The 27,295-nt window shown below is 51.1% G+C and overlaps 6 protein-coding genes across 6 annotated transcripts; 2 read left to right on the top strand and 4 right to left on the bottom strand.

Moving 5' to 3' along the window:
- Positions 1–876: 876 nt before the first annotated feature.
- Positions 877–2,676, top strand: EAH_00001250 (hypothetical protein, conserved; the record flags this gene model as incomplete). The annotated part of the gene is made up of 4 exons (XM_013395620.1): positions 877–930; positions 1,082–1,201; positions 1,304–2,291; positions 2,486–2,676. The coding sequence occupies 4 exons, from the start codon at positions 877–879 to the stop codon at positions 2,674–2,676; spliced, it is 1,353 nt and encodes a 450-aa protein (XP_013251074.1).
- A 3,911-nt stretch (positions 2,677–6,587) lies between these two features.
- On the top strand, positions 6,588–10,451 carry EAH_00001240 (hypothetical protein, conserved; the record flags this gene model as incomplete). The annotated part of the gene is made up of 6 exons (XM_013395619.1): positions 6,588–8,087; positions 8,211–8,599; positions 8,733–8,811; positions 9,042–9,474; positions 9,617–9,746; positions 9,875–10,451. 6 exons carry the CDS (start codon positions 6,588–6,590, stop codon positions 10,449–10,451), a joined length of 3,108 nt encoding a protein of 1,035 aa, XP_013251073.1.
- A 1,506-nt stretch (positions 10,452–11,957) lies between these two features.
- Positions 11,958–13,896, bottom strand: EAH_00001230 (lectin-domain protein, putative; the record flags this gene model as incomplete). Its single annotated transcript, XM_013395618.1, has 4 exons — positions 11,958–12,243; positions 12,366–12,766; positions 12,921–13,393; positions 13,521–13,896. The coding sequence occupies 4 exons, from the start codon at positions 13,894–13,896 to the stop codon at positions 11,958–11,960; spliced, it is 1,536 nt and encodes a 511-aa protein (XP_013251072.1).
- A 2,696-nt stretch (positions 13,897–16,592) lies between these two features.
- Positions 16,593–17,637, bottom strand: EAH_00001220 (SFT2-like domain-containing protein, putative; the record flags this gene model as incomplete). Its single annotated transcript, XM_013395617.1, has 2 exons — positions 16,593–16,836; positions 17,027–17,637. 2 exons carry the CDS (start codon positions 17,635–17,637, stop codon positions 16,593–16,595), a joined length of 855 nt encoding a protein of 284 aa, XP_013251071.1.
- Positions 17,638–19,733: 2,096 nt separating this feature from the next.
- On the bottom strand, positions 19,734–21,990 carry EAH_00001210 (serine proteinase inhibitor TgPI-2, putative; the record flags this gene model as incomplete). Its single annotated transcript, XM_013395616.1, has 6 exons — positions 19,734–19,750; positions 19,910–20,026; positions 20,177–20,302; positions 20,552–20,677; positions 21,416–21,553; positions 21,948–21,990. 6 exons carry the CDS (start codon positions 21,988–21,990, stop codon positions 19,734–19,736), a joined length of 567 nt encoding a protein of 188 aa, XP_013251070.1.
- Positions 21,991–23,176: 1,186 nt separating this feature from the next.
- On the bottom strand, positions 23,177–27,236 carry EAH_00001200 (myb-like DNA-binding domain-containing protein, putative; the record flags this gene model as incomplete). The annotated part of the gene is made up of 11 exons (XM_013395615.1): positions 23,177–23,269; positions 23,506–23,654; positions 23,950–24,128; positions 24,350–24,471; positions 24,614–24,664; positions 25,169–25,450; positions 25,701–25,933; positions 26,138–26,279; positions 26,538–26,647; positions 26,817–26,901; positions 27,048–27,236. The coding sequence occupies 11 exons, from the start codon at positions 27,234–27,236 to the stop codon at positions 23,177–23,179; spliced, it is 1,635 nt and encodes a 544-aa protein (XP_013251069.1).
- Positions 27,237–27,295: the final 59 nt, after the last annotated feature.

Raw genomic sequence — 27,295 nt, 5'->3', positions numbered from 1 at the left:
TACAGGAGTAATATCTGTGGCGAGCATTAGCATGCATTGCCTGTTAGTAAGTGCGCTAGCAACCATTCGCGCAGTGAGAAACCCCTGGTGGTTCAACGTACCCACTCTGAGTTTCAGCGCTTGTTCCCTCGCTTCGACTGATACACAAGGCGCAGCTACCCAGCTATGCATATAATCCTCGCCTTAAGCTGGAAGACTACTCAAAAACTTCGTAAAGCGCTACAGGGCTGTTGGCTTTCGGCGTGTTGCGCACCGGGGTGCATATGTAGCGGTCCCAGCCCTAGGCGACGACACCTTTCCAGCTAATAGAAACAGCCTAATTCATAGAGCGGTTTCTATGAGATATTATTCGGTGTTGTGAAGCAAAATGGAGTGCAATGCATCCACTCAAAAAACTCCGGCACCTTGTACGCGGCCCGCCGTCCAGACCGCCGACCAGTTCTCCCGGAATACATAAACGTATTTAAAGCACAAACAGTGATTGTGTGACGTTTCTAGAGCAACAGCATTTGCTCTGGTAAAATATGGATGAAAAACCCATAATGCAGGAGGTGCTTCTTGGAACAGGCATGCAGAGCCAGACCACTGCTGGCCCCACCACTCAGGCGCTTTCAGTTGTGTGCAGCACGAGCCTCCTTGACCTTCATCGCATTCCTCTTGCTTCTACGGATGCTGGTTCAAGAGAAGTAGTTTGTTTAGCTTCGCCATTTCAATATTTTGGCTCTGCGTAGTGCCGTGGACCTTGCAGGTGTGCCCCTCGCCGGTTCAACTGTCGTCGATGTGCTTGGCCCCACACTCGAGAGTGCTGGACGATATTGGCATCGTTTGTCTCACCAGTGGAGTTCTTTTTCCCTTTAATTGAGCAGATGGCGTATTATGTCCAGGAAGAAAGGGCCCCTGAGTGCAGCCTGTTCGACGTACCCCTCATCGGTGAGAGCAGCTAGCAAGTGTGTGTCTACCGACTAGTTTGAACTGTGTGAGCCCACCTGCTAATATCTCGTACATAATTTGTTTTTTTCCATGAATCTTTTCCATTTTCTGTGAAGCTGCAGGGGCTGTGTCAGACGCCTTATGCTGTCAGGGACCGAAAAGGGATTTCGCAACGGAGGTGGAATCTCGTCAGGCTAATGCTGCTAAGATGTACCCTGCAGGTTACACGGATGCGTCTAGCTATGCATATGGGCACAAATACCAGTACGGGGTTAGTCCTCCGATTTGCTGGCAGTACAAGCCGCACACCACGGTTAACTACCCGCGTGAAAAGGCGACCGAACCTGTAAGCTATTTTTCGTATCCTGTGCAGCGCTCTCCCCAGCCGCAGAGCTGGGCCTACTATTACGAACCAGAAAATTACTCAAGTCCGAGGCCAGTGACGGCTCAGGCTGAAGTAGCTCTCCCTGAGCCGATCAGCGGTAGCTGGGCAAGGATACTTGGTGGGGTGCCCCGGTCTCCTATGCAACCAGTTATATTCCCGGCCCACTCGGGAGCAGCCATAGAAATCTCGCAGCCAGGACTTTCACCTCGTAATGATTTATTGACTGCCAGTGGATGGAGAACAATAGAAGTGGTAGGGGGGCTTTCGGTGGAGAAGCAAGAAAAGAACGCCGAGGTGAATCAAGAGAAGGAAGAGGAGGGGCTTCAGCGGCAACAGTTTGAGTCAAAGGCGAGCCAGACAGAGCCCACTAGCAGCTCATCCAAAAATGTAAAAGACAATAAGGGTGCGCTTCGGGCCCCCGCTGCCAAGAGGAAACCAGCAGCGGCGAAGAAGTTGCCTAAGGGCCACGCACCACTCCAGCAGCCAGAAGGGGACGAGGCGATTAGAGATGACACAGCTCCTGAACCACCCCAGAATGCCGCCCCAGAACAGTCATCACCATCCCGTGCTGAGGCTGAACAGCCAGCAGGTAGATCAGAGCCCAACGGCCAAGGCAAGGGAATTGGGGAGGCACTGAATAAAGGACAAGGCGAAGATGCAATAGCAAACGAGAATGACGTAGTACATAGGGGACCACCTTTTGCTGGGCCAAATCAGCAGTCTACGATGGACACATCCTCGAAGAGCAAGCAAACAGATACCCAGGAGGAAAACGAGGCCGCACCCTCCGATGAACCCTCAGTAGACGGAGAAAAGGAGGAAAAGCATCTCAACAGTGGAAACCAAAGTCAATCCCACGTGAAGAATCCAAGTGAAGATAAACCCCATGGTTTTGCGTTATTTTCCGTAGAAGGGTCCGCCCCTTCAGTTGGCGGCACCCTGGGACCATTGACTCCTCGACAGCAGAAATCACCAGGTGAGAAACGGACACCACTCAGTTCCGACAAGGCACAGCCGCTGCTGGAGTCTTATCAGCAACATAGAAGCTGCTAAGACAAATATGTAAACTTTAGATACTTAGGGACCGATAATACAGCTAAGACAAATATGTAAACTTCAGATACTTAGGGACCGATAAGACATGTGCCTTGCCATGCGGTACCTTTTTAGGGCAATACCCTCCGGCTTTTGTTAGGGGGGAAGCTGATGCACCCGGAGCTACGTGCGGCTGGCCAGTTGGCTACGTGCCTCCTCCAGATGACAAGTACAAAGAGCTGGTTGTGGGAAGCCAAGTGTACCTGGAAGGAGGCACTTTCTACCTGAGCGAGACTGGAGCATATCTTCTGGGGCTGAGAGGCTGAGTCTGCATAGAGGGAGTATTACTGAAGGCTGGAGCGTGTGCGCCTTGTGAAAGACGCATGTAGCCTAGCTTCAAGGGAAAAGGCAGGTATTTATTTGTTTTGCTAGGTTGCTTGCGCATGAATATTTTGGGCACCAGTTAATCTCTGTCTGCCGTCGCCAGTTGAAAGCATGTACTTACAGGGTGCGCTTTTTGGGATGTGGTGCAGTATGGTCTATTTGTTGCAATGTATGTTTTTTCTTAAGATGACCAGGGCTTTCCGAATGCGCGGAAGGCCTTGATGTTTCGCAAAAGGGTGGATTGTTTGAGCTACTCTGGTCGACCTGGGGAGTTCATAGAAACGCATTGGTTTTGAAGACTGTCGAGTAGATCCCCTCTAGTCTCTTTGGTGATTGGTTTGACTATAAGCTTTGTTAGTGTGAGAAGATGGGCACCGGCTGGCACACTTGGCGGATACGGCACCCATTTCGGTGCTCATGTGCCAGTTCTTGAAGGCGAAGCGACCTCTCTATTGTTACCATTTTTAGTCTGCGCCGGCAGTTTTTTAGTGTTATTTCCGGTGTAGCGTCGTCTAGTCGTCAGGAGGGAGTCAATGCTTAGCACGAACAAACCCGACGGCCAGGTGATCCCTGTCGAAGACTGTGTAGTACCCCCGTAACAGAACCTGCAGTGCGCACGTCGTAGTTGTGTACGAAGGTTCGAATTGCTTCGGTCTCTCTCACTTGTCCGAAAGTCCACCCCTTCAAACCCTGAAAACAGAACGAACAATGTGCATTAACGAGCCTGCAAAATATTGTTACGAAACGGAAGCCTACGTCTTCTGCCTCTGAGTCATCCGCCGCTATGCCCAACATGCACTCATGCACGCCATCGTCATTTACAAACTCCAGTACGTAGTCGTCTGGGCTTAGTTGAAGCTCAATGATGGTCGGCACTCCGTCTGGAGCTGGTCAAGTGATCCTAGAAGGGGAGCCCAGAAACAAGTGGCTGGACCGTCGTACTCGTGGGCAATCCTTGGAAATGGAAGTTCTGTAGAGTCGAAAGGTTTTTCTCATCCCGTTAATATTTGGCAGCGGGGCTCAGCTGTAATTCACCAGATCTGGAAGAGTGTTTTTATCGTCGCATTTGGACACCCGCAGGTCCGACAGGTAATGCTCCATCACTCTCTGTTCCGTCGCAAAAGTTTTGTTGGTTACGAGGGGGCCCACAGTACACATGGGAGCTCTGCTTTGCATCACTACAACTAACTGTTGGGGCGTATATCAAGTAGGTTCCTGTATCAACAATCGACGCGCCTCCGGCTGATTGCTTTGTAATACTTTTATCACAATGAAAATTACAATGCAGAATCCCACTGTCATATTCATCCCTTCGACGTTCCGAGATATCCGTTGTTTTTGTGGAGTACGAGAGCAGACGGCCTCTTTTCGCAACGCTCAAGACCTGAACTGGGGCAAGCCGAGAGTTTGCACAGAATTGTTTCTGTCAAGCTGCACACCAACGAAGAGGAGACAGCACAATGCGCCACCTGTCCAGTAGCTGTTGGACGGATCCACTGCTACCCAACTTTGGGTACAGAAAAAATGTAGACAGAACTTATCGTTTGCCTTGTGTACCAAGTGGTCCTTGCCTGAATTCCTCAGCGGGGTTTTCCTTCTTGGACAGATCGGCGCCGCCGAAAGTCAACGCCCCTCCTGCTCGAGCCCATTCGGCATACAGGGGAAAGCGGGAGAAAATGAGCCGTTGAGTTACCGTCAGCTGTGAGGTAGTAAGCGAACTGATTCTACAAGGGTCTGTTGTGCGTATGTGCACTGAAGGGAAGATGAAAATGGACATACCGCCAGGTTCCTTTTTTTCAGTACTCCTGTTGTAACAATGTGATCGATGCTGGCCACATCCCATTGGTGTTGAGCACTTTTGCTCTAACGGTGGGTAGCACTCACAAGGGTAAGACACCACGGTCGTCTATCTCATGGTTTTTGAATCCAAGGCCGACAATTCCATCCTAAAGTGCTTGCTCACTCAGATTGCACTCTCTGCACTACTAAACTCGTGAATCGCCGTACCCATTCCAGATCCTGGAGGAGTGGTATGTCGAGGTGAGTCTGTTGAGGATCACAAAGGGTACGTGCGTTTATGAGCCCCTAAGAATGGAGTCATTTGACAAGGAGACTTACAGCGAAGCCAATGTTCGTATGGAGGACGGAAATGCCGTTGCCCAAGTGAACAGTTTCATATGCTGTGTAACGCCGCTGTACTTTGCCATGGCGAAGAGTCAATAAACTTGTTTGCTCACCGTCATAGCCTTGAAGAGAGCCGCTCAGATACTGCACGTCCATTTGGCTCATGCTGCCATCCTCGTTGAAACGGTTTTCGAACGTTGAGCTCTTTTTGTATTTCCGGTGCCCGCGGCACTGGGTTGACATGCTAGGCGGGCAGGCATATGAATGAAGAGTTTGCAAACACGATTCAAACGCGTAATTTGTGCAGATACTCTAAAGTGTCTGGTTGACGGAGCGAACAAGAGATGAATTCCCTACCAGGCCTCATCAGGAACCCAAAACTCGCATGACCCGGTGTCGAACAGCACACGAAATCTTGAGACTGGATCCGTCCCGATTCCAATATCGGCAAAATAGGTTGCTGATTTGGCGGTGGCGTCACTATTTATTCAACGTGCACTTTGAGCAAACACTGCAGTGATACCTAATTTTTTGGAGGCGAGGACCTGGTCATGCAAACGGATGCTTGCAAAACGCGAAACCGTGCGCTGGCCCAGCTGCAAAAGACTAAAATACCGCCTTCTGCGGATATTCCGCCTTTGGTGGACAGCCCAAACATGGTTTCTTTCTTGGAAGTCATCAATTTTCTCCAGCCTCAAGGATAGTCCACTGTGCTGTATGGGAGCTGTTGAGGCAAGAAGCATTAACTGGCACATCGTCGTGGCAAATAGGGTCGAAAGAATCATTATTTATTTATAGGTAAAGCATGCTTCATTGGAGAAACAGAGAAAAACCTTTTCAGGCTCCACTTCGTTGGCAGGGTTGAGCACGTTGAAATTGACGCGCTGAATACTCTCAAGCGTCAAGACACCGCTGATCGTCGCGGATAAAGCTATGTCAAGGCTACGGTTCAGCACTAAAAGCGTCCCCAGTTGTTTTTCTCTTTGTCACTAGGTTTGTCCCTATCGGGCTGTGCCTGATGAGCATCGACACGTGGGCATGCACAGACGGCTGGAACTGCACGCCAACGGCTCTAGCACTAGCAATGAGGTTTTCCATTTTGGGATACCCGCAAATCTAAGAATTTATTCTACGCAGCATATTCACCTTTATGGATGTAATTATCGTTGACCGAGTAGACTAACGACGGGCATGCTTGCCTTGTTGTTTCCTCGACCTAATCTTCCGACGGAGATGGGGCCAAAACAGCATTTTTACATGCATGCATTTTTTCAGTACACCGGTTTGTACTGAATAGAATTCGCAGACACTGCTACTGCAACCTCAGCTGTGGCTGCGTACCGAGCGGCGGTCCCTGGCATCGGATCCCGAGCACCACGGGCTAGTCTCTGGATAACATGACCAGCTGGAGCGTTATTCCACACCTTATCTTTGCTTTGCCCTTTCATCATGCACGGTGCATTTAACAAGATGTTCGCCACCGTTTAGGACTGTGAGGGTCCTATCGAACAAGTTCTTTTTTTACAGCAAGCCTTGATGCTGCCTGTAACAGCTGCTGCATCAGCCTGGCACTGCGTCTGATGTGGCTATATTTCGGTCCTATTGGTCTTTTTGTATGTGTATGGACACCCCACCTCCGCTGAAGTGCATAACTTGGATGGGGCATTTTGCTGCTCGCAGGTTATAACCACCCCAATATTGCGAATCTTCGCGGGCTGCAACGGACGGAATGAGCCGTGGCTTTGCAGTTTCAGTACGGACCGGGGGGGTCTCGCCTCAAGCTGAGGGCAGCAATTGTGTTGTGGTGACATCCAGGTTCCCGGAGTCTACCATCAACGACAAAGGACCTGCAGGCGACGTCCACGTCACGTTTAGTGGGGAACGCATCTTTAGGGCTTCACAAGGACCGTCAGAAGCACAGCAATCGATTGAGTCTGCTGGATGCACTCAATCGAACCAAACGTTGGTTGTATTTGGCGACTCCGGCTCGTGTTCTGTGGGGAGTGGAGATGTCTGGGAGGCCCTCTTCTCGTCCTTATGCCAGATAGAGGGCACAAAGGAAACGCGCGCGTCGTATGAGGGCAAAGAAGTGTGGCAGGAATGGGGAGACCAGCAGGAGCAGCACCTCACAGGCGGCTCCTCAGCCGCAGCTGGTGCCACTTCACACGGCATTGCCGCTGGCCTGGTGAACGAAGCCGCGGATGCAAATACGTCTGACTTGCTGAAGGTTCTCGGTCCTCGTCGAGCAGCGTATGCAAGGCGAGTGTGCGCTGTGCTGTCTAGCCGATGCCGGTGGCGCAGTCCGTTTGCCCGACCGGGCTCCAGCGTAGCACGACCTCCATGTACCTGCATGCCTACGACAGCTGTTACCTCCCCTTCTGCAGCTTTCTGTCTTGCGTTTCATTCGAAGACCTTGGGGCTTTTGTTTTTCTGTCGAGACAAACTGGGCCTTGCTTCCCTGTTAGCGGTGTGCCCGAGCAACAGCTGCCCAGATGAGTGTCGCCCCTGCTTCGTCCTGGCTACATCTGCTACGCACTTACGAAGCCTTGACCCTCCGAAAGGCCGCGAGGGGGGAGGAAAAGAACGGACTATTGAAGTTCCAGTGGATGGGGTGTGGGTATTAGATTTATGGGCCCTAGCGGCTCCAGAGGCGTTGCCAGGCGTTGCTGTTAGATCGGCGGAATGCAGTGAGCCTGAAGGCTCCACTGCTTCTCTTTCCGGCCTGCCCAATCTCTACTGCATCCCTTGGGAGCAGCGAAGCATCATCCGCACGACCCACATGTGGTGTCTCTGCACCACTTGTGCGAAAGTCCGAGAACAATTTTGGAAATGGAGCAACTGCCAGTGCCGCTTCCAGCTCGACACGCTTGCGTGCCCTTTGCCGCAGGAGACAGGCCATTGCTTGGGGAAACCACTAGGGAATATATTGGGGTTCGCCGATGTGCCCCCTGCGACTCCTGCTCTAGAAAGCATACGTGTCTTTGGTGTTCAAAACCAAGGAGGTTCGTCTTGTCTCTCTTCGACACACGTCCTGAAGAATCTGTATAGAGAGCTCTTTGGGGCCGTTGCCAGGGCCATTCCAGAGGCCCTGCAAAAGATAACCGGCACCTCGAGGCGCTCTGTGAGCGGCGCCGATTCTTCGACGGTCTTTGTGGGGCTGTTGTTTTCGGGGGGCGTCGACTCGACGTTGCTGGCTGGAATGGTTTTGCGAGTTCTCGCAGCTGCCATGGTGAGACGAGTGCTGTGCATACAGTGACACAGGAGACGGAGGCCTACGACACGTTCAAGAATTGGTGTTCATCCGAGTGCTGCATTTGTAGGGAATTTCCGATTGTGCGCTCGGATGGTTCAGGCGAAGACGCACAGCAAAGCTACAAAAGAAAGTTCGCTCAATACTGCGCTGCCTGAACAACTGGTAGTGGTGGAACTGGTTTCCGTCGCCTTTTCGGCAGAGGCACCAGACAGGTTGACAGCGTTGCGTAGTTTCCAGGATCTGCTTGCCCTGTTGCACGCACTAGGCAAACGCTACGAGCCCCAGGACTGCAGAGGTGGCGCCGGAGATACCCCATCCAGCAAAAGTGTTGCTTTTATTGGAGACTGGGCCCTTGAACTGAGGCTAGTAGCTGTTGACGTGGCGAACGCAGACAGTGCAGACTGTCGCAGCCAGCTCCTGGAGGTCATCTATCCAAAGCAGACCCACATGGATTTCAATATTGCTGCCCCTCTATATTTTTCTGCAAGGTAACTGTGAGGCACAAGGGTCGAATGTACACTGAAGTTTCTTGTTGGCTTGCAGCGAAGAATTCAACTGCACATGCACACGAACCTGTCGTCTCAGTGGGTTCTGCAATTCCAACACTTTTTGATGCGTTAGACGGCAGTGCACTGCTGTGTTTCGGGTGGCTCTTGTAGGGGAATTGGATATTTGGTCTCGCCGAACTTCGACAAGAGCGGTGAATGGCAGTTGCTGCTGAAGGATGCTTCCCTGTGGAATGAACTCTTAATCCGTCCACTTTTTCGTCGCTCACGGGGAAATTGCCATCCGGTGAAGCCCACACACCTCACATGCACGGGAGAAACTGCAGCTCCAGGGCACGCCGTAGAGCCAGTGAAAGCGCCTGCTGTCTCTGTTTCTGGGCAGCAGCAAGAAGCTAAAGTTGTGTGTCGGGTTTGTCGCCGGCAGGCGAAGAGCGGCTGTGCTCACTGCACGTGCAAACTGTGTTGCGCAAAATTGCAAGCTGCTGCAGTGCAGCGCGCATTTTCCTCAGTTCCAGATACCCAGGCCTGTGATGAGATTCACGTGGGGGGGCAGGGGCGGCTTAGGATTTCCGACCTGGGCTTTGCCGTGCACGCGGCTTGCCCGGTACACCGCAAACCCCGGCTATTGTGCTCCAAGGAAGAAGCAGGCAACGAAGGCAGAACAGATGCTTACGCCGAAGGACTTTCGAGCAGGGGGGATGATGTGGCTCCCTTCAAGTCCCTCTTTTTGCTTCCATGTGGGGTGCCTTTGGCCACCAACGAAGCTGGACGACCCTTCATGGCGATGCATCTGGCTGACCTACACGAATGGTGCACGTTAGACGGCCGGCGGTGGCGCTGCATTGACAGCGTGACGGGTGAGCTTACATTTCAGACACTGCAGACCCAGCTCGTTCTGTATATCCGTCAGGGGCTTGCAGTGACTTTCTGCCAGCCAGCGGTCGCCAGGGCGGTCGAATGTCCTGTGATGCTTTTGTGTCATTCAATGCGGCACATCAGGCAACTATACTGTGCAGAGCACAGTGTTCCTTATGGGGAGCGGCGCAGATGAAATATTCGGTGGCTACGGTCGTCACCGAACGGCAAACTTGACTAAAGGCTGGGAGGCACTTCGACACGAGCAGATTCTGTATGTGTGCACACGATAAAACGCAGATAGCCAATGGGGAGGGCGTTTTCAATATATTCACAAACAAAAAAGGGTTGTTGAGTGGCGGTGCATTTCAAGACACTGCTCGTGCGTGAGAGTGCTTGCAGGGATCTGAGGCGCCTCTGGTTTCGTAACATGGGCAGAGACTGCCGCGCACTTTTCGCATTTGGCCGGTGGGCACGCGTACCTTTCCTTGATGAACGCTTACTGGATTTTGTTTGTTGTTCCGTACCCTTCGAGCATATCGTTCAGCCTTCAGCCGACGTACGTGCAGCAGCGGAGGAAGTGATGCGACGGCTGCTTATGAAGGCCATAACGCCAACACAAACTGTCAAGGAGGAGGATTTTAATTGCCCATCGGCGAGCAGCAAACGAACGGATCTTTTAGAGCGGGTAGAAGAACTTACAATGAATGCAGCTGGCTTGCGCGCACCAGGAGGACAAACTAACAACACGCATGTAGAACCCGAAGCTGGTAGCAGCGGCTTGTGCTCCGCAAACAAGTGGCTCATTCGCATTTGTGCAGCTTTTTGTGGGCTGTCTTTTAGCGCTGTCGCCAAAAAGAGAGCCATGCAATTTGGGTCGCGCTCCGCCAAAGTTTCAAATAGCGAGTGTTTCCCCAGCAATCGGAAAGCCCGGGGAGACGCCACTTTAGAGGGTTGTGACGAAAATACATACCTGTGAAAGTCACGGTGCAGGACCACCACTGTGAACTGTGCATTTCAGAGGTAGGAGGAAGCTTCTGGCCAGTGAATCTTTTTGTGTGTCATTGGTCTTATTTAGGGAATTGCGCGCCCTGCTGTTGCGCTTATCGCTGACTAGTGATTCAAAATTATGCAAACAAAGTTTGCTGAACAGCGCACAGCACGCAAAATAGAAAAGAGCAGCAAAGACAGAAGCAGCGTTGCTTTCAATCGAAGGGAGGCGGGAGCTCTCATCAAGGCATATCACAAATTATTTCACGTTCACCTCCGAAGAGTTTCAATCTTGAAATTTCAGCTGGCTGCGCTTCCCCCTAAAGTAGTAGTCCCGTCCGCTTTCCGTCATGACCACCCAAAAGGCTACCTCCTGTGGTACATCGAAAGTGATGGGAACATGCAACTAGATAAGACCGACTAGTCTCTTTTGAGAGCATCTCTAGCAAGTGGCATCCTCCTGATTGCTTGTAACTTGCGGGTGATTGTCTTCGTTTGTCATCTTCACCACGCATTGCCCTAAGGATACATGCCAATGCATCGCATGGATGCACTGAAAGGGCCGGCCTGCTCAGGGCCTGCAGCCCTTTTAAGCGTTCTTTCGCCAGTTTGCGTTTGTCTGTGGTGCATTAATCTTACGAAAAGCCCAGCTCTAAGTAGCCACCCCCTCTTTCGACACTTCCACAGAGAAGGTTGAAGGCGTGCTACATTCCCCCCAATGCGCAGAGGGGCAGATTGATGTCCGCTTCATTACTAGTAGTTGAGCTAGCTGTGGGACCGGACTGGAACTCCGCAACAGAAGTGCACTGCACACTATTCTTGCGACGGACTTGCACGCTCCGCTTGCCCGGCAAAAAGCAGAACTGCACTGCAAGTGCCTCTAGCAAAATTGTCATCGCTCTTGGTGCCTTCTTCTGTGCTTCACAAGTGGAAGTGCAAACGTTGCTGACTAAACCTGTTAAACGAATGCCGCCCCATCCCAATTAACTCCATGTCCCACATGCAGTTTTCATATTGGTGAAAGAACGAAAAAACGTTTGAGCAGCGCCCCTACAACCCCCCTTCCAAAACTGTTTTCACCTGCTTGCAGTCTCAACAACCCTCCCTATACCTAATGGATTAGGCGTAATCCTAAAAGACAGAGGGTTGACATCTGTACATCCTTCAAAAAGTGGAATGAGCCCCGCATGCTTTGTCACAGCATGTGCTTCTTCTCTATGGCCCGGAACTTTCTCCAAGAGCACAAAGCAAACAAGACGACCAGTAAAAGCGCTGCTAGAGCAAGAAGAAACACGCTGGCGTGCTTCACCGCGATATCCTTCTCTAGTTGGCTTGACAAATCGGTCAGTCGAGACAGGATTGGTGATTCCCCTTCATGTGGCGAGCCTGAGTCAACAGGGTGTCAAGTGTTAACGCACAAGCAAATGAATCTTCATGCGGTTGCTAAGTGAGGCGAAACGGGTTTATACAGGACGAAATTAATCTGGGTCAGCAGCTAATGCCAACCGCGGTACTGCTGCCCAGCTGAAGGCAACGTAGGGGACATACTCGATTTGATCTCCACTTGTTTGTGAATGTTGTGCAATGCAGATGTGTGCTGTTGGGAATGCCGTTTAAAAAGATCCTTAAAACCAGTCAGCTCCAACTTAAGCGACTTCACGGCTTCTGGTGCGTCGTCCACCCACAGTTTTCTTAGGTCTTGTCTCAAATCGTTCACTTCCGCGCTCAACATGCTTAGTTGACTTCCGAGCGACGTCAGCATCTGCAGCAACGTTGGGTCGCTGATACATGTACAAAAACGCCCACAAGTTGTAAGAAACCACTCAGAAAGAACCGCATTCGCCCCCAAAGGCCGAGTGGAAGTTCAAAGGAAGGGGAGAACGGGCCTGGGTGCGCAACTTACATTTGGCTGTGGCCTGCAGCCAAATAGGCAGCTGCATGCGGATGCCCTTGATAGACACCATAGTGTTCAGCGTGGGCTGAGTGAGCATGAGCGTCAGTTGCTACGTGGCTTCCATCCGTCGAATGGACGGCTTGTGGTGAGCCGGCGTCATTATGCTGAGGGGGAAGAGGATCTAGGCTCCACATTTTTACGAAGTGAAGTACAACTTGATCTCCTGTAGGGTGATGCCCAGGCTGTCCTTGGCTTGAACCGGGCTTATTGTGGCCTGTAAAGCCAATGAAGCCATGGGCATGCAAATGAACGTGATCCAGCGAGCATGCAGTAATCCACGCCGAAGTAACCGACTCGCGGATTTGGGCCACCACTCCTTGATTCCCAACAATGACACGGAAAAGAACAGGCTGAAGCACAGAAACTCAATACGGCTTCTCAACCTCAGCTCAGGGCCAACTCCCCATGCTTCGCACGACGACCCCTCTGCAGACCCAGAACACATTGCAGACTTAGGAAAGCTTTTATGCAATAGCAGCAAACTTCTGGCAAAGCCTGGCGTACTGTGGGTTTATTTCTAAACTGGTAGAAGAACGCAGAAGAAGTGGGGATTTCTTTCGAAAAGTCTCTGGTGTCCTCCGTGTTATGAACGCATGATATTGAGGGGTTGATGTTTCCCGTTTGGTCCACTGCTTTAAAGATGACGCCAAATCCCTTGGGATTACTTTTGTATCCTACAAGATTCCAGCTGGCTTGTTCTTCCGGTGTTCTCGGGTAGACGCTTGCATATGGCTCGTACACATACCAAAATGCAAACCCGTCTGGCTGGCCGTCGTTGCTGCCTGCTCCTCCAGGGTTTCCCTCAACTACTGGATCCTTCCCGAATACTCCGAATCCAAACTGCACTTCGAAGTGGACCGCAGGGACTGCAGTCCGCTGCCAGAACTGACCTGTTCTGTTGGCATCTGCTGGCATTAACACAATGTGGTCTTCCGACGGGACAGTGGACATGGCGACGTCCCAGTAGCCTGATTTCGCTCATCACAAATCCTTCGAATATGCAGATTATAGTCTATGCGAACACGACAAAAAATCAGCAGATACTCGCTCATTTTTCGTAGCCTCACCCGTACACTCACGTTTCTTTCGTAAGAGGTCACTCACCAAGATTCTCCTGGGTTAGAGGAGGCTTCCAGGAATGGGTAATCATCTCAGTTGTGCCAGTGGGCTGCTCCCAGAGGGTGTATGCGTTGGTGTTTGGGCTCATCGCAACACCATCGTGGGGGTGCGTCGGCGGCGAGTGGTCGTGAGTACCATATCCGTGCGAACTGTGCACAGGATGGGAGGGAGGAGCTGCAGAATGATCGGGGGGAGGATGGTGGTAGCCATAAGCTGCAGAATCGACAGGGGCCACTGGCGGGTTTTGTGCTAAGCCTGGTTGCGCGTTGTGGTGGACAGGAGCATCCTGTCCTCGTGTACTCAGGGGCAAGAGGGCAGCCGCCGCGTAGGCACAAAAGGCTCTTTGGACGTATCTTAACATTTCCGGCAAAAATAAAGAAATGAGTTTGGCCCGGTGCAGTTCAGAAGAGCATGCGAGACACACGGGCTCAGAACAACTTTCCTGAGCTTGAAAGTCCCACTTCCCTCTTTTTTGCCGAGCTTTGTATTGTGGAGAAGGCTTCCTCAGTCCCCCAGTTTTAGATGGGAATGCGATGAAATGCGATGCACGGTACAACCGGTGGAGTACTTGAGCGGCGTCAGGGGAAATCCAGCCGCCACACCTGCGGAATACTTGAGAGGAAGGTTTTCTCGTGGCTATGGAAGCCTTAAGAATGCACGTAACAAATTACCATTGGTAATTTCAAGGTCCAATGTACGCGGCGTCGGGTCACTGCTCGAAATGGGAAAACCTGCAGTAACCTGTGAAAAACAGCAAACAAAGTGGGGGATTAACCACTCCGCCTCCCCTTTCACAAATCAAACCTTATTTCTAATATGGTGGGAAGATTTGCGCCGTTCCATATCGGAATCGTCCACAACAACGCACTCCGCAGGCAGGCACGTCTCGTTTCTGCTATGCGCGCGAAAGACACACCTACCTAGCTGACCCGGGGGTCCTGTAGAGAACCATGCGCCTATACAAGTATATTTATAGACTGAAGTGGCTTTGAGAAACCTGTGTGTGCAAGAAATTATACCCTCAACTGCAATCTCTCTACTGCCCTCGGCATACCGACAAACGTGCTTGCCGCAGTAGTTGTGAAGCGCCCCCCACACGACAGCAAGTTGATATGGGCTTTTAAAGGCCATGATGAGGCACATAAGCAGAGATTTATGATAACTGCAGTGCGTAATGGCCGAAGAATATTCGTAATACAACGCAACACTTAAGCAGCGCAGGGGTCACGTGCGTTGGGTAGTTCCCCTGGGGTGGCGGAGAGTTGTTCAAATCACAACTCACTTTGGCATTGAATCAACTGCCAACCTCTTCTAATATCAATGTGTGCATGCTCCCGGTCCAACTACCAACCCGTGCCACTGGAACGTTCCGTTCAGATTCATCGTGCGTTAAGCGAGCAGCGTGAGCTCTAGTAGAGTCACATGAATTAAGACAAGGATTCCCCCAAAAGCAGCTGACCTCCCATCCAGTTTCCGTGCGTCTTAATAGAGCGTCACAATGTTGGAAACCTGGGTTCCAACACAGAAGACTCGCCCACCTTGGGGTGGGCGGCTCTTCTCTGCATCTTGCTCTTGCTGCAAGGCAATCCGCCAAGCAGACGTGGCAAGGCCCCCTTTTGATGGATGCACTGACGCCGCAGAGGATTATTGCATACATACGCGCCCTCCAGTAGCCAATCTACATGCGCCATAATAGAGCGTCACAATGTTGGAAATCTGGGTTTCCAGGACCCAGGCCTTGGGGTGGGCGCGTCTTCTCTGCATCTTGCTGTAAATCGTGCTGCAAGGCAATCCGACATGCAGGCTTGGCAAGGCCCCCTTTTGATGGATGCACTGACGCCGCAGAGGATTATTGCACACATACGTGCCCTCCAGTAGCCAATCTAGATGCCAGTGAAGCCTGAATTCGTCGACATCGCCTACCCCAATGCGCACGAACATCTTCCCACCTTCCACGCTTGCCTGCAGCTGTGTATGAGTGCTCCACCTCCAATAAATTGTTGAATGCACAAGCAAGGACTCCCATGCACAAACAAATGGTTGTTCTACGAAATGTTCGTTCTACGTTGTGTGTATCTGTGTTGCTGTGCACAGCACGTCTAGAGGCTGAAGGTTATCTCATCTACCCACGCAGTGAGACTATTGCAGCTCTCAACTGTCCTCAACTAGTATCAAGTGCTCTCGTTAATCCCGCGTCATCCAGATACCGCACGAAGAGCTGAGAAATAGTTTGGTGAGCACCAAACACGCATTTCGCTCTCGCTGTAACCAGGAAGGTGATCCTGCAGTGTTTGCGCAGTTCCCTCCAACTACACCGACCAGTATGAAGTTTAGGTCTTCCTAATCCCTATAATGAGGTCCCCACTCTTTTATTCCTATTCGTCCATACCTACGTGCTTCCGTATGCTGTTTTTATAGCCTGTTTGTACACGATCAGGTTCTCGAACGCTGAAATACGTGCTAGCGGTTATCAGACTATTGATTTTTCACCTCCGTATCTGGCCACATTTAGCATCCTGCGACACCTCGCCATTGATAAAAAGCTAACTGTCACCTACGATGCTCAGCCGTGCAATATTATGTACATATAGGAATATACATTTGATAATAAAACTTCTATATAGAGCGCAAATACTCTAAAAAAGTCCCTGTCAATAAGAAAGTGACTGAGTCCCCTCGCACGGCAGGCTGGAATTCGCAGCGCTCCTTACTGAGCTTACTCGGGAACCACCCATCAGAAATTATATCACGCAGAAACTGAAGGGGCGAATCTACGAAGACGGCGCAGCCCTTGCAGGGCCTGCACCATGAAGGGGCATGCGATGGCGCTCCGTCTATTGATACACATTTGAACAGAACAAACCTGTCCATTACGGAGCAGTCACACCACTAGCTGGCACAGCTGCGCCTTCCCGCGATTCCAAGCATACCACAAACGACGGATGGACGACAACCACGCGCTTGCCTTGTGCAGCGTGTTTCTCAGGTAGGTACCTACGTACGGCTTTGAGTGCCACCCCAGGCGGATCGCAACTGTAGCTGCAGGCAAATCCCAATTTAAATGGGTAGCTGCAGGTCTCGAGATCCCCCGCACTTGAATGCCTTCCGCAGGACTTGCCACGCGGCTTGTCCCATGAACTTCAGCATGTGAGAACCGCCTGGGATATATGACACCAGGAAAGAAGTCAAGCCGCACAACTGCAAGACCGAAAAAACAAGGGTGAGTACATACGACTTGACCATTAAGGTGGCATATAGCGTTAGGAACAACGACGAAAAGTAAACCGCAGTGAACGGAAGCCTGCAAGGAAACACCTCACACAAATTCAGAGCAGCTCAAAGCACCGTGGAAACCGACTTTTATATTCTCACGTGCAAAGGCACAGTTAGTCCCCTACCAAGGAATCGCCGTTACAGCGTGGGAACATCAAAAAACCTGCAGCGCGCAGACTGGTGGAAGAGTTGCAACCTGGTGTCTCGCTAGTGCTGACCTCGTGGGCTCGACAAGGTGTCGAAAGAGGGCAACGACACCCCTTAAGAGAGCCAAGGCAGAAAGGAAGCAAAGAGACCCCATTGTGAAAAGCAGAGCAAACTTGGAGGGGGCGAAGACGAGCAGGGGGAGGGTGAGGAAGGCTAGGAACATAAACAGCACGCCGACGGCCGCCACAACTCCGAACATTAACATATTCTGCGAAGACAATGGGTTGTCTGCAATAGTGGCTCGGGTCGCATTGACCACTGAGCTTGCGCCATCCAGCATGCGAGATGCTCCATCTTTCACTGCGGACAAGCCGGACTGTAGGAGGCCGTTTGGTTCCTGTGAGCGCGGCGGAGCCTTCATCGATCCACTTGGAACCCTCCCCGGAATTCCCCAGAGTCCACCACCTGCGGGCACCTCACTGGGGGCGGCGACTCCAGCCTTCGTGCCTAAGATGTTGCCGAGGAACCCCGGTACAACAGGCTTCCCCCCTGCTGAGGGGCTACGCAATGGGGCCCCATCCAATGACACCATTGCGTAGCCCTTCTTCTCCTGCTGCTGCGTGCCTCCATAGAATGACAGGCTGTTCGCGAAGTCTCCAAAGCTCTGCTGAGACCCCATCATCTTCGCGGACTGGCCAAGTGTGCCAAGGAAAAGCAGCTAGGATGAGAAGCTTAGGGCTAAACACTCAAAAATCTGATGTACTTAAGACAGCTAAATCGCGAGGTAGGGACGCGTTCCAAGACAGAGAGCCCGATGGGCGATCGTGCACACGACACTTCCAAACGCCGCATGGATTCGGCGTTGTCTAAGCTGACTGACCTGGAAACGCCAGCGTTGTCCACAGGAAGCGACAGATAACACAGCAGTGGCAGTCCTGATAGGAAAACAAAAAATCCTAACGGACACCGGGCCTAACGTCTAACTTGATGGGTGGAGTACGGCCTGTAGTGAAGACTGACTGCTGCTGAGCTGCAGTGACGAGTCACGGTAACACTGAGTGGCTTTTTTGCGCGTGTTGCTCCTAGCATAGCAAAAGAAAGGAAGGAAGCAGGCCATTCATAGATAATATTGTATTTTGTTTGTCATTAACAGCCAAATGGCATTACGAGACTCTGCATCTCTTGTTTGGCTGCGTTTTGCAGCGTTGTTCTGCGGCGCCACTTTAACTTTCTTAACGTTGCTGCAGGTAAGGATATGCTGAGAAGCGACGAATCTCTCACTGACAGTGATCGACGTTTCAGACGTCTTCAGGAAGACGTAGGAGGAGTGAATTCCTCGTCTTCTTTAAGACCTATGCTGATCTTTCTGGCACCGCCACAGTGCCGGTAGCCATCCACCGGAGGGGCTCGTTCTGCCCCTTACCAACGTTTCCGCTCAATTCTTTCCTTGTGGAAACTTCGGTTTCTGGAGGTCAGCTATGTTGCTTCCCCGTGCCTTCTGATTGTCAGCTCCATGACCATAGTCGCAAAAGTCTGGGGGGCGGGGTCCTGACTTATGGGTTTAGATTGGCAGTCCCGTTCTCTTTACGCCCATCAGTGTTGATGTCAGGAGTCACGGGGCTTTCTCCTGTTCTTCTGCGGCAAGAAGTCTCGGGGACAATGGACGTAGTTCTAAATTGTGTCGAGGAGGCCACGCTGAGCTGCCGCTTACAGGTGGCGCAGGGTAGGGGTTCAGTCGCTTCACCGAATCGCATGATAGCATTTTACATCGTGCTTGCAGTTAGCTGCATTACTCTAGAAACTAGTCTAATTTCTCGTAGGGTACAGACTATACGCGAATAGCATAGTGTGGGGTCCCCGTTACATGACATGAGGAGATTCACAGTGACGGCAGGGGTGCTCGCCTATAGAAATACTTCTGTTTGGAGCAGGTGTAGGAAGGCAATGAAAATCAGCCCATACGGGCAGAATACAAGACTGAGGAGCTGAAGAGTGCTTAGAGACAGATCTCAATACCGTAGTTAAGAGCTGGGAGGCCCTGAACAGTATCCAGTGGTACGACTCTGGACAAAGTTCTAAGCTCATCAAGCCTGTTCGGTGACCTAGAGAACTCGTTTTGGCGTCCGAAACGTCGCGTTACAGCCTCTTCTTTGAACAGTTCGGGGGGACTTTGAATTGTCGCCTTGTACGCAGTGTTTCCAAAGGAGTCCTTTGACCGTGAACTCTTATTCTGAAGCACTCAGAAGACAGGCGGTGTGGGAGAAATTGTCTATCTCACCTGTCACTGTAGTTTAAATACCCCCTTATGCCTTGCTACTCAGGTCTTTGAAACTTACAGTACAAGGTACTACTGTTATTCTGCAAAGGTGTTTTGGGAGGAAGGACACAGCTCTTCTCGTGTCTCTTCGTCCTTCTGAATACGCAAACTACCTTGGCATACGCCTTCCCGAAGGCTGGTTGCACCCACCGAGTGGTGAACCGCAACAGTGTCGCGTTTTCGTCACTTTGCTACTCAGTGGCGGTTAGTTCCTTGTTGGTGCATCGAGGGGAAAAACGCACTAGGCCCTCCTTCCCCGAAATGTCTTTACAGTCGGTTATCGAGTCAGGAAAACTACATCGAGACTCTAAAGGGCAGGAGGAACTATTGCAGAAGGGAACACAGCAAGCCACAAAAATACAGATAGAACTACGGCAGTCACGGAAGCATCGAGAAATAGCGAAAGCACACCCTTTCTTGAGGACAGCCGCCCCATCAGTCCGCCATTCCGCCCAAGCAGTTTAACGACTTCCAAAGCCTGCATACGCATAAACCGATGAGCACGTTAAGCGGCCTGTTTAGTACAGTGGCCAACTCCACCTATAGGGCTACCAACGCACGCCATCGAAGTGCGCACAGTAGCCTCAAAAATATCAAACGAGTAACAATCAGCTAGTATGTAGTCTGCGTATCTCACGTAAGCAGCTGCCATCGTATGCAAACCGAGCACGGGCGCATTGAAGAGCGCATCTGCTGGGGTGATTGTTGCCCTGAGTATCGCAGACGGGCTGGAACTGAGCGGGGCAACCGCAACCTAAGAAACCCGCAACGGCAACGCAGAGTACGCGTGTAGCATAGCACTTTGGAGCACACGAACACATTGTTTTGCTGTCTGTACTTTGACTTGAGCTCGAGTCATCTGAGCCGCAGGAAGAGCAAAGGTCGATTGTAAATTGTCCCTTACCGTATGAAGAAGCGCAAGGGCCCGAGTGGGCAATACTTCTACGCTGACACTTCATTTTGCATTCGCTCACGTGCGTTTGCCCCTGAGTGTCGCATACAGGGCTGTACATTTCAGGGCAGCTGCATCCTGAAAAGTCAACCGCAAACCTTGCACCTTTGAGGGAGCTGGCCCATTGAGAGATTTTAAAAGGTGACTCAGGACATAATAAACTTGGGCTGCAGCTGGGGGAGCTTTTCACTTTATGCGTTTATCGGGTAGCTACTGGCGGGACAAGCTAAAGAACGTTCCAGTCAACCAAAAAATGAAACGGCAACTGGACAAAATCTACTGGGACACGTGACGGCAGTTCTAGAAAACAATAGAAGATATTCTTACCTGCTGAGCTCCTACACTGGCCATTGTAAGCAAGCCTCTTGTTTCTGCATTGCAAGAAGCACCTGTTCTGGTGCGTGTTGCCTTCTGTGTCGCACACAGGGCTCCGGCTGTTGGAACAATTACACGCTGAACAGGAAAGAACAACACACGAAGCTGCTCCATGCTCCCTGGATAAGCGCATTTTCGAGTAGTTCGTCGTTACAGGCGACTCGACCGTGGAAACAGCAGCCTACATTAGAGAGAACCACATACTCCTCCGTTGGCAAGCAGAGCCCATTCACATGGTAAAATGAATGCCCTTGTTATTATGCTTGCTGTGTAAGGTGCCACAGGCAGAATCTCTGAAGTTCAGGCAAGTGCACGCTGCAGAATCGTAGGAACGATGACACCACGATTGCGTGTGAAGCCTATAGCTTGCATTTTGGGCAGCAGGGATGAGTATATGCAACGCCTGTAAGGTTAGAGTCCACTAGAAGGCACCAAATACGCGGCATACACACACCTACAGCGGATGCCGCCTCAAATGTACGAGCCTTACACCCGAATGCGAGCGATTGCCATCACTTTGCAAGTAATAACGCATGGATTTTGATGCAGTTTGTTCTACGTATCACATAAAAGGCTGCACACTGGGGTACGAGAATTGATAACTTTTTCTTTTAATCACTTTTGCATGAGCGCACTAACCTGTAGCTACCGCCCCCCACCAACGCCGCATGTCAACTGGTTGCGAGGGAGGAAAAGCACGCATGCGTGAAACAAGTATGAACTCGTCAGCAATTCTGGAATGAAGTTGCACAAGAGCTCAGAGGGGAAAGATATGCAATGCACTCCTGTTTAGCCAGCCAATAGTTCCGCACTAACCTTGCCTTCTACTCTGTGCTTGAGAACAAGCACCTTGACGCACTGATCGGGCTCCTTCCCTCCGAGCTATGCAGATGTTTCTGTATGTTCTCCCGTTGGAGCCACACACTGGCTGGTAAGTCGTAGGGCACGTTTGACCTGAGGATGCAATGAGCAAAGGACGCTACGCATTATGAAAGGAGTGAAGCCAAACCCCTAAACCCTAATTGTTCACTATTTCAAGCGTAGCCAGCTGCGAGATGGCACTGTCATAGGTAGGGCCTTAATGCTCAGTCCCGCATACACATTAAAATGAGAGCTAGGGAAGCAGAGTTTCCAACTGGTTGAGCAAGAAGATTCTGCACAAAAACCTAAGTGTCTCCCCAAGTGGCAGCGGCTTCTATACATCTTGTAGCGACTCCCGCACACGGGAGTCCCAGCCGGAAAGCAACTGCAGTCTGAAGGCGAGAATATACTCGATCATTGTGTATTGTATGGCTTTATTCAATGCTATCCAGGATGAAGGCCTGAGGCATTCAACAAACCGTCGTACCTCTTGAGACGGAAGCTGGAGCCACCAGGGCTACCTGCACCATTGCTAGGAGAAGCAGAAGGCGAATAGGAGAAAACATCTTTGGGGGTGTATATTTAAGACTTTATGCAAGGAAGAAGCAGGAGTGGAGTTCAGTGCTCTCAATAAGGGAAGGAGGGGGGGAAAGTCTCGCGCTGTGCTGGCTAGTGAAACAGAAAAACCACTGGTCAGGAAAAACCGCCAGAGACTGTCACTTCTCGGGATGTTGTTACCGGACCAAAAGCAATTTTAGCAATTTCCAGTTGATTATTTCCTGGATTTACATAACAGAAAGAATAGCGTTGCGAAAAAATCGGCACCACGGAGCTAACTGCACGTCGCGCTTTACCGCCCAGGGCCTGGTGAAAATTAGTTGTTGAGTTGTTGAGCTGCGCATATTCAGAGTTAAGATAATATACGTAGTAATTACAAAGCGCTTCGATAAAGCGGTTATATCTTCAACTTTATGGAGCGTTTCGCTTGCCGCGGGCGACAAGGCGGTACAGCAGTAGTGTCGATAAGCGATCGAGTGACCCTAGCTCAATTCCGTCGTCAGCTCACGAATTCCTCCTCCGATGAGCATTTCTCAACCATAGAAAATGAGGATAATCATGTTTAGCTTGTCCTAGCATTCTCTGGTACTCTCAAGTCCGCAGCAACAGTGCGCATGTACACACATTGCCCTTCAACGCTCGTCCTCCCACGAGGAGAATCACGCAGCGCATAACCCTACAGTGAGCTCTTTCACGGTGTATATTGACGAGAAGAGTGTACCGTCCTGCTAACTTCCAACTCCACACGCCTCTTCGCTAGTTGTAAACGCCAGCCTTGCTCACAGCCACCGGCTACCCTGTGGCACCTATGGCTTGACAGAGTTTACCAACACCATTTTTTCTCAGAATCACATTATGTTAACAAGCTAGTACATCCAAGAACGTAACCCTTGCACGCACTCAGTGTGAGGCAGCTGGACAAGCTGGATACAGCCTCCTACCCGTGCATGCATGTTGTTCGCAAGTGCCAAGCCTTATGTAACGCTAGAGATAAACAGAAAAAGGTTCACGCACTTGGCGTGCAGCGAGCGTTTACATAGATTTTCTGCGTGATCATATGCCTTGCTCCGACGGTGTGCCCAGCCGCCTGCACAGTTAGCCTCTGTCAGGCGCCTGCAGGTCAGGTCCGCAGGTCTAGTCAGTCACTTTCCGTAACTGCTACGCTTGTGCTGGCTGCTGTTGCTGTACTGCCGTATCGTTGAGCAGTCCGTGGAGATCCTTTTTGACAGACGTCAAGCGACCGTAGAGTTGCTGCAAGATCACACATCCGAATCCCGGAAACCTCGTCAACGCCAGATGAGCAGGCAGACGGCACAATTTTGAGGCCAATGGACCATACGAAGCCAGCGTTGAGCGAATGTAAATTCGTGTTCCTTTCACTAGCGCTTCTGGAATATTTTTTGATCCCCTTCGCATCGACACACTAAAAGTGGGTAGAGGTGCTGCGGTAGTTGGTGTGTGTTCACAAATGGGCAGCCAAGGCGCACCTGAAGAAACATATGTTTAGCGCGCTCCCTTAGGACTTCCACACGCCTCTCTTCGGTCCGAGTCTTCACTGCTTGCTGCTCCGACTCGTGCAGTTTCGTGAATGATGCAATGCGGGCGTCCAGCTGTAGCAATTCAGCGCTCTTCTCGCCTGTTCACCACAGCAATCAAACCCTTGTCAGCCTCCATGGGGCCTTGTGAATGAAAACAAAGTGAAAGCAGCAAGAGTTTAAGCCTGGTGCTGTATCTGCTGTTGTAACCCTCATTGGCATGGTTACAGCAGCTGTATCTGCCGTTGTAACCATGCCAATGAGGAGGCTCCGTTCCCTTGCCAGTCAACGAAGACCCATCTAAACGGTGCTATATAGCCTGTCTAGTGTTTGAAAAAATAACCCTCTGTATACTTCGAATGCACCCTTTCTCCTGTAAGAAAACCTGAGCCTCACTTATTGCCTTTGCAAGCTCCTTTTGGCGGTTGGTGTAGCCCGCCGACAGCACCTTATACTTTTTCTCTAGCTTCTTGGTTCGCTGGACAGCCGATGCAAGCCCCGCTTTCAATGTTTCAACTTGATGCGCGTACACTTGGAGCCGCTCACTCGGGCTTAGGGTGGATGAAGAGACGTACCTGCAGAAAAACACTGCTATCACTTCCTGCTGTAGTACCGGCCACTAGAAAGTCGGGAAACCAACATCCCCCATTCACCACATCGCATCAGTTCATCAATCGCACGCAGAAGGCAACAATCGTGGCTAGCACGGAGCGTCTCCCTGGAATAATGCTACGTGCTGGCATCCAAAGAAACACGAGCTACCAACCGTCACTCTACGCCTGCAGTTCACACTCACGATTTGGAAGCTGGGTTGAAGACCAGCTGCGTTTCCAGGGTGTACACAAGTTTGTCCAGTCTCGGGTAGTTCTCGTCTATGCCCCAAGACGCCAATTCCATTTCTACAAGTTCTCTCGCCGCCTAACCACACACGCGTATGAAGGTGGAGGCAGTTTGTGTATGGGTCTTCTGCATACTTCATCCCAGCACAAGGTCATATCACTATCCGACGAAAATATTCCAAAACCTCCGTAGGGTGTGTTAACGAACTGTATTAAAATACCTGCATTTCTTCCAAGGTGCACGGTTCGAGCCCCGCAGCTGGCGGAGGCGGCTGCACGCAAAAATCGCAAAGTACGTTTTAGGCTGTACTGTTGTACCAATACAGCAGGAACCGCAGCCTAGGGAGGGGAAAATACTGGGAAAATGGAATAAACCAACACCTACGAACAGCAAGTAGCAGGGACAGCCGGCATCAGCAGGTATGGACTCACGTTAACCCCGCGAAATGGATGTTCGTAGCAGTCGTGTTGAACAAGCAAGGTCTGCAAAAAAAAAGGAAAGTGTCACCACTGTCCGAAAACAGATCCAAGACCAAACTCGAAGAAGCCATAGGTGAAATCAAGGAAGGCAGGCACTCTGGACCCCTGGAATCGCTATTACGCGTCCCTCCAGCGAAGAAATAAGACCCCGTTTATCCGGAAAAGCATGCACAAACCGAAGACATGCGCTGCCAGCGGTTCCGCGGGCACTTGCAGCCAACTACATCCTAGAAGAGTTCCTCAACAGCACCAAAAAAACGCATTTTCTTTGAATGAATAAAACCATATATACCCACCATAACGTTCTCAGTAAGAGCGGCTGCCTCAGAAATCGCTGCAACAGCCGCATCCTTCCCCTCCTCAGTAATAATTGTGTCATCGTCCTGCTGCAGCTGTTGTTGGACAGCTGAAGCAATTGCCGAAGCAGCGTCGATAGATGAAGTTAACAATTTAGGTGGGGGAAGTATGGGCCTAGGAAGCTGCCGTTGCATCACTTGAGTTTGCTCCAAGAAACGCCGCCGCGCTGCCTCGGCTGCGCGTTGCGCCCGACGCCTCTCCACCTCTTCCATGTCCAGGTCCTGAACGAAACCACACCAAAAATGGCCTCTCATCTGAAACCCAGTTTTCAAAAAAAGAACCACTGGAGGCATCGTTTCAGCCCTGAAGTGAAAGTGAAGAACTTCAGCCCAAGCGAATGTTCAAGGCGCCCACGACAGAGATATGCATGTCTAGTCTGTTTCCAAAAGCGTTCTCAGGAAGACGTGAATAGATCGTAGGGAAAAAAGTAAGCACGGCCTCAAACTGGGGGGTCACTTAATTCGGCCTTACAGCCTCAGACTCCAGGAGCTCCTTCTCCTCCTCGGTAATGTCATCTGGAATTTGTCCAGTGACATCATTACGGGGAGCAGGGAGGGAGGCAAGAGAGGTGCGCGCTTGGAGACGAGCAAGCTGCAATTCTGCTTTCGAACCCATCCCTCCTCCCTCCGAGGCAGACCCGGCGTCAGATGGATCGTTGAGTGGAGTGGCGCTGCTGCCGTGGCCCGTTGAGGTAATGCGAGTGGCTGGACAGTCAACAAGAAACAAGGACTCACAGCATTAGTCAAAACAAGCAGTAGATGAACCCCTTCATTGCTGTAAAGAGGAAAGCGTGTCAGCCCGCACATTCAATCACGAAGGCTCTAGACTCTAATTCCGCCCTTCGCCCCATTGCATGCCAAGATGCAAGCGACTGAAGAGAGACAACGTGCAAGTCGCTTCTGCCTGACCTGCAGTTAGTGGCGTGTCAGATATGGTTCCAGTCAAGCGGCTCCCACGGAGCTGCTGCTGTAAAGCATTGGGCGTTCGAACATCACCCGGTGTCAATCCCTTTCCCCCGGGAACTTCCTCTATTTGTGCATTTTCCTCCCCCTGTGACGCAGTTGAGAAAGACAAGCAATGCTTGGTGTCCCTCCATCTCTCTACTTCCGCCTTCGGAACCCGTGAGATGTACACCTAGCGGGTATATAGACATCTTAGGAAGGCATTGCAAACACTAGCGCAACGTAATGCTTGCACCCAGCCAAACGTGCATGCTTGCGTATGCAAATAGGTACTGGTTCATCTTGCCGAATACTCACTAACCTAGCACTTCGTCTACTTCTCACTTTAGTTTTTCTGCCTGCTTACCTCCAGTGGGGTTTGGATCCCAAGAAGAGCCAGCGCATTGCGCGCCTCCTGCTGGACGCGTTCCGAACGTCGCGGGATGCGGGAAATAGCCGTAGACGGTGTGGACAGCCCTACAGCAAAGGCAGGCGCACCCACATGAAGAAATCAATCGCCAAGCTGCGAGCAAGCAATGCCAGTCCACATCTGTCTAGAAGAGCACACCGAAAACCTAATGCCTACAAAAACGCTAGTCAAACCCAAAGTACACCCGAGCAAGTACAAGCTTGAACCACCCCTCACCTTGTGCTAGTAAAGTGGAGGTTTCGTCGTGCCCATCTGAACCCGTCAGGAGTGAAGCCTCGGCCCCAAGTCGCACCAACTCCTCCTGCAGGTCAGCAGAAATCTGTAGCCTCTGAAGTTGTTTCAGGTTGGAATGATGCAAGAGTCCACTCCTCCCTCCCAGGATGCAGCAAAAATTGAAACCGCGCTAAAATTTAGTTTGGGCAGGGAATGTGCCCTTCACTAGCTGACCAGTTCATGCTCCTTTAGCATGGGCTCCGGCAAGTTAAGCTTAATTTTCTTAGCAATGGCTTCCTTTTTCAGTTTTTCCTCCTGCAGTTTTAAGTACTCATCAAGATGGTCTTCTCTAAGCCTCTTCAGCTTCCTTGCATCTTCTTTTCTGAGCTTCTCTTCTTCTCTGGCGCGCATAGACCCCTCCATGTGTTGAAGGCTGCACACATATTACCACGCCAAAGCTAAGGTGAGATATAATCTAGGAA

The sequence above is a fragment of the Eimeria acervulina genome, genomic scaffold (assembly GCF_000499425.1).
Source record: "Eimeria acervulina Houghton genomic scaffold, Eah_scaff4, whole genome shotgun sequence".
Taxonomy (NCBI): domain Eukaryota; phylum Apicomplexa; class Conoidasida; order Eucoccidiorida; family Eimeriidae; genus Eimeria; species Eimeria acervulina.
Note: the sequence above shows the minus strand (reverse complement) of the source record. Positions and strands in the feature narration are given on the sequence as shown.